We start from the raw sequence: 5,210 nt of genomic DNA on the forward strand, positions 1-5,210 counted from the left end.
CAACCTTGTCAAAGGTTGGATTTTCGGTACTATGAATGACCAACTGCTCCAGACTTTCTCATGGATTAATCCGGTACAAGAGTTGTGGAAGGTGCTCTTAAAGTTTAATTCACCAGAAAACGATAAAAATACAGAAGGTACATGTTCGCTTTCCCATAGTAGAATTGCAAGTGACTAATAACTCCACTTTTATTTGGCTTTCTTTAATATTGAAATGAAATATATAATGCTTCAACAGATTCAGATTCGCCAGACTTTATTATCAGAACAGCATCCGTAAATGACATTCCAGACATTGAAAACACAGACAGCAACAGACAAAAGAAAGAGTTGTACGAAGCTGCTGTTGAAGGGTGTTGGTGGAAAGCAAAATCCATACTGAAAATTGATAATAAAGCAGCAACGGAGGGCATCACTGAAAATGGCAACACAGTCCTTCACTTAGCGGTTCAAATGGGCCACAATTATTTCGTTGAAAATCTGCTGGAGTTTTTAGAAGGCGGAGAAGATATCGAAAAGAAAAATAATAAGGGTCAAACAGCCCTACACATTGCTGCAATGGCTGGTAATGAATACGCAGCCCAACTCTTGGTTCAGAAGAGAAAACAACTATTGTGGATTCTAGACGATAACCAACAATCACCAGGGGCTTGTGCTTTATTAACTACGAAGATCAATCTATACACATATTTTCTTAAATCCCTACTATCTTCTGATTTAAGCAGTTATCCAAATTCCCATCAGCAGAATGCTATCATTCCTGCTATTTATACAAAACAATATGGTGAGTAGTTGATACTAGGGTAGTAATCGTGCCCAGTTAGCTGGCTGATTTAATAAACCTGAACATGGCCCATAATATATTTATTTGTGCCATAGACATCAACCATAACATGCACACACTTGAAATAATATAACTCAATTAATTATATGCACCAGTTGTAATGGGTTAAACGGTTATACTCAAGTTGTAAGTGGGTTGCAATTAATAGGCTAAATGAAAACACTACCCTTAATTAATTCTCATACTTTCTCATATTAATTCTTGCAGATTTAGCACAGATAATGCTCGAAAAATTCCCCAAAGCTGCCATGGAAGATGACAAAGTATTGAGGTTCATAACGATGAGCTTCCCAACTGATCTTGGCTTCACAGAATCAATTATCTATCCATGTATGTATTTCTCTAATTATTACAAAAAGGAATTCTGTAAACCAAGTAGGTACATTATTTTAGACAAATTTATTCCACTCATACGATATCTTGCAGCTTACCACCGCGTCCTTCAGAAAACAATCACGAGATGTTCTTTGCTATTTCACCCTAATTTTTTGGATAAATGTGTCGAGGACATGTTACGACTAGTGAATATATGTAATAACACGTGCTGCAGTTGGTTGTGGAAAAGGTCCATGACATTACTTGGTGAGCAATTGGCGGTATATAAATGCCTGACGCTTGTTGGATTTATATCTAACAATTTTTTGCTACTTTTTGGGCAGCCCCAATAGCCACACTTTATCAGTTGATTTATCTCCTCCTTCTGGTGCTTCGCTTACCCTTTTCTATGTTGTATTTCCTTTTGTGGAAGGTTTTTGCATTTACTGGTAAGCGACCACACATTAGTTTGAAGATGAAACCTAAACTAACTTTCACTAACTGTTCAATCTTCTTGTTGTACCTTAACTTTCTAAACTGTAGTTGGTCCAATCAATAACATAGAGAAGAAGAAAAAAGAGTACAAAGAGGGAAAGAAGACTTTGAGCTTGATATGCAATCAGATGGGCACATCAAACAAGAGTTTCCGTAATTCAATTATTGAAGCTGTACGCCAAGATAAATACGAGGTTGTTGATGAGATTCTCTTCAAATCGCCTTCTGCATTCAACTGTAAGAATGAACAAGGGTATAACATTATTCAGTTAGCCGTAATAAACCGTTCAGAAAAGGTATACAACCTTATCTATCACATAACTGAGTCTTATAGAGAGATTGAAGATTCTTCCAGAAATAATCTTGTACACTTGGTTGGACGATTAGCACCTTCATTTGTACTCGATCGTACTACTGGTGCAGCATTGCAACTACAACGAGAACTATTATGGCGTGAGGTATGTGGCAAAAAATATATCAGTCCTCATGCTGTTAACTTTGCTCTCTAGTTGCATAAAATATAATTCGGTTGAATTCTACAGGAAGTGCAGAAGCTCATGTTACCTCTACTGCTTCTGCAAGAAAATGACAATAAGGAGACACCATCAATGGTGTTCACCAGGGAACATCAAGATTTGTTGAAGCAAGGAGAAGGTTGGATGAAACAAACTGCTGAATCATGCAGCATTACCGCAGCATTAATCGTCACAGTTGTATTTGCAGCAGCAATCACTGTCCCCGGTGGAAGTGATCAACAATATGGCATTCCGGTCTTAAAAAAAGAATTTGCATTCACTGTCTTTGCCGTATCCAACGCACTTTCATTATTTACCGCAACTACCGCATTATTGTTGTTCTTATCAATCCTCACCACTCGTTTTTCCGAAAGAGATTTTCGGGTCAGTTTACCAAGAAGGTTGATTTTTGGTCTTTTGATGTTATTCCTCTCTACAACCGCCATGATTGTAGCCTTTTGTGCAATCTTGTTCCTTGTCTTTTGTGATCAAAGACCATGGATGCTCGCACCAATATGTGTACTTGCTTGCTTGCCGATTTCAGTTATCGTGACTATAAAACTCCCCCTACTTGTAGACTTGATCCGATCGACATATGTCCCCATCTTTGGTAAGCAAAGTTACCTTGAGTTTTGTAAAATTAATCGGGGAAACACAATCTTTATGAAGTAAGGGAGAATATGATTATGCATTGCAGTGAACTGTTGTGTAGCAATTCAGAATTCAGTAATGGTCTTATAAGTTGTATGGAATTTAAGCATCTGACGTTTCTTTCAAGTGTTGGATTATTCTCTTACTTATACGCTTTCAGTTTGTTTTTATCATTAGAAATATTCAGTACTTTCAGTTTTACTTCCTTGGTAATTTGTTTGCTTTGATATATAATGATCCTTTAGTTTTGACCCACATTTTGATTCGTTGATTTATACTCACTAGAACCACATCACATCTCTTTCATCAGTCTGGTTGATATTAAATTAGTGAAGTAATTATCTCGACCTTTAACTAGTTATCTGAACTATTCTGGTGACTAAAAATTTATGAATATACTTGAGTCAAATATATCGATTTGTGTTTCTTCTGTTAACACACACAGTTTTCCAACTCTACAATAGAGATTCCAATATGTTGTTTAGTCTTGGTTATCTTGAGCAATTATCTTATCAATGATTCCATTTGGTATGTTTCATGGCTATTGTGTTAAAATGATCGATAAAATGTATTTTTAATGCACAAAACCTCCTGAATCATTTGTTGTCAATGATGATAACATGTACTCTAGGTCCGATTTGACTTTATTAGTCAAACTACGTTTCTTGTCTTGTCTCATGGGTTTTCAAGAAATCTTCGATTTTGATTTTAAATTGGGTCTATTGCTGCAGGTCCCGGTTAACATGCTGATAAGGACCGCACACCACCTGTTTGATAAAATATCTGGGTGGTGGTTTTCTGTTTTTGTTTCAAATTTAACATGTAGGTCATATTCTAGAGTAAATAAAATTAGTTTTACTGATTTGTGGACAAACACAAGTTCTAGTAGCTTCTTGGTCTCAATGCCTATGTTAGTGTTACCTATATAGTTATTTGTTTGCATAATCTCATTGGATAGCATTTATATAGTCAAGTAGGCACGGTTAGATATCAATAATTAATCTCGGCACGCAGATAAAAATAAGCTCGTCTCAACAGTATATTCAAAATTTTATAAAACTTTACATTTCAAAAGTTATAAAAGAAAAACAAAATATAATTTACATTAATTATAATAATTATATATTAAAAAATAAAACAAAATTCTAAACTTTGTCAAAAACGACAGTTTTCAAAAAACTAGAATTTCTAAAACGACGAATTTCGTAAAAGTGGTAAAAAATGACATGTTTCGTTCAAAAGTCGTCTGAGCTTACGGATTTGGAACACGTGGTAGATTTTAGTAAAAAATGACATGTATCGTCCAAAAGTCGTCTGAGCTGATGGATTTGGAACACGTGGCAGATTTTAGTTGGCTCAAACAAAACTCGTGGGCAAAGTTGGATTTTGTTCAAAACCTGTCTCTGCCGACGGGTTTAGGAGGGATTTTTATGAAAACTTGAAAAAAATAAGGTTATTTTGGTATTCTCTCTCCTTTTTTTGGTCATTTTGGGAGTAGACACGGTCAATGATCAATAGTTTATTTGGTAACCATAGACTTATTAGCAGGGTGATCTTGTTTAGTTCAATTTTGCATGTTCAATTTTGTTATAGATTCATATCAGCTCCAGACAAGGAATTGAATAAGTCCTACCTTGTTTGATAAGAAAGATTTGCAGAGCAGATATGAAGTAGGCTAACCATAGTGCCCTCACAATCTTCACGTTGATATCCTCTTAAACATATAAGTAGTGATTTTGCACTCGGAATAATTTTGATTAAATTTATCACTAATTAAATATACGAGGCTCATTACCTAATAAAGCCACAAAAAACAACATTTTGAGCCGGTTCGGGCTACTTTGTGTTTTTTTTATTGCAAAAATGTAACCGAGATCAAAACCGAGGAGTGGTTAAAATGGGAATTGAGGCCCAACTAAAACTCGTACGTTATGTCTGGTTTCCGTCTTTTAATGGTTCTTGGGATTTCTCGGTTAAACGTCAGGTTTTTCTCGCCCCTAGCATCAAGTGGTGTTGCTTCCATTTGAGTGTTTTCTTTTTATTTAAAAATTTCAAAATAACTTAAGATAATTATATTTGAATTAATTTTAAGTTTTTAGCATCAAATCAAGAGCAAATTACAAATTTTTCTTTACATTACTTTGTTTTTGATTTTTTCTTTCATTACTTTTATTTTCTAAACTTATATTAAATCTTATCAATTATAAACTTTAAAACTTTTTATAAAAATAACTTTATTTATAGATGTTTAATTGATTATAAATTTATTTCATTTGTCTATGTTAATCATTTACTTTTATAATAAATTCAATTAAAGTTAGAGAACTCATAATATTTTTATGTGTACGTCGTATACGACTATATTTCTGACTGCTATTGGGGTATAAACG

General features: G+C 34.4%; 1 protein-coding gene across 2 annotated transcripts; it reads left to right on the forward strand.

Annotated features, from left to right (window-relative positions):
* The first annotated feature begins 1,722 nt into the window (after positions 1-1,722).
* On the forward strand, positions 1,723-2,861 carry LOC143555550 (uncharacterized). 2 transcript variants are annotated; one of them, XM_077045086.1, is made up of 2 exons: positions 1,723-2,112; positions 2,197-2,861. In XM_077045086.1, exons 1-2 carry the CDS (start codon positions 1,783-1,785, stop codon positions 2,839-2,841), a joined length of 975 nt encoding a protein of 324 aa, XP_076901201.1. In that variant the 5' UTR covers positions 1,723-1,782; the 3' UTR covers positions 2,842-2,861. The 2 variants fall into 2 exon arrangements, with proteins under 2 accessions (XP_076901201.1, XP_076901202.1); XM_077045087.1 differs by having other exon boundaries at positions 2,206-2,861.
* Positions 2,862-5,210: the final 2,349 nt, after the last annotated feature.

The sequence above is a fragment of the Bidens hawaiensis genome, unplaced genomic scaffold, assembly GCF_021521415.1.
Source record: "Bidens hawaiensis isolate Kalapana, Puna unplaced genomic scaffold, B.hawaiensis_p1.1 tig00018141_1, whole genome shotgun sequence".
In the NCBI taxonomy this organism is placed as follows: Eukaryota; Viridiplantae; Streptophyta; class Magnoliopsida; order Asterales; family Asteraceae; genus Bidens; species Bidens hawaiensis.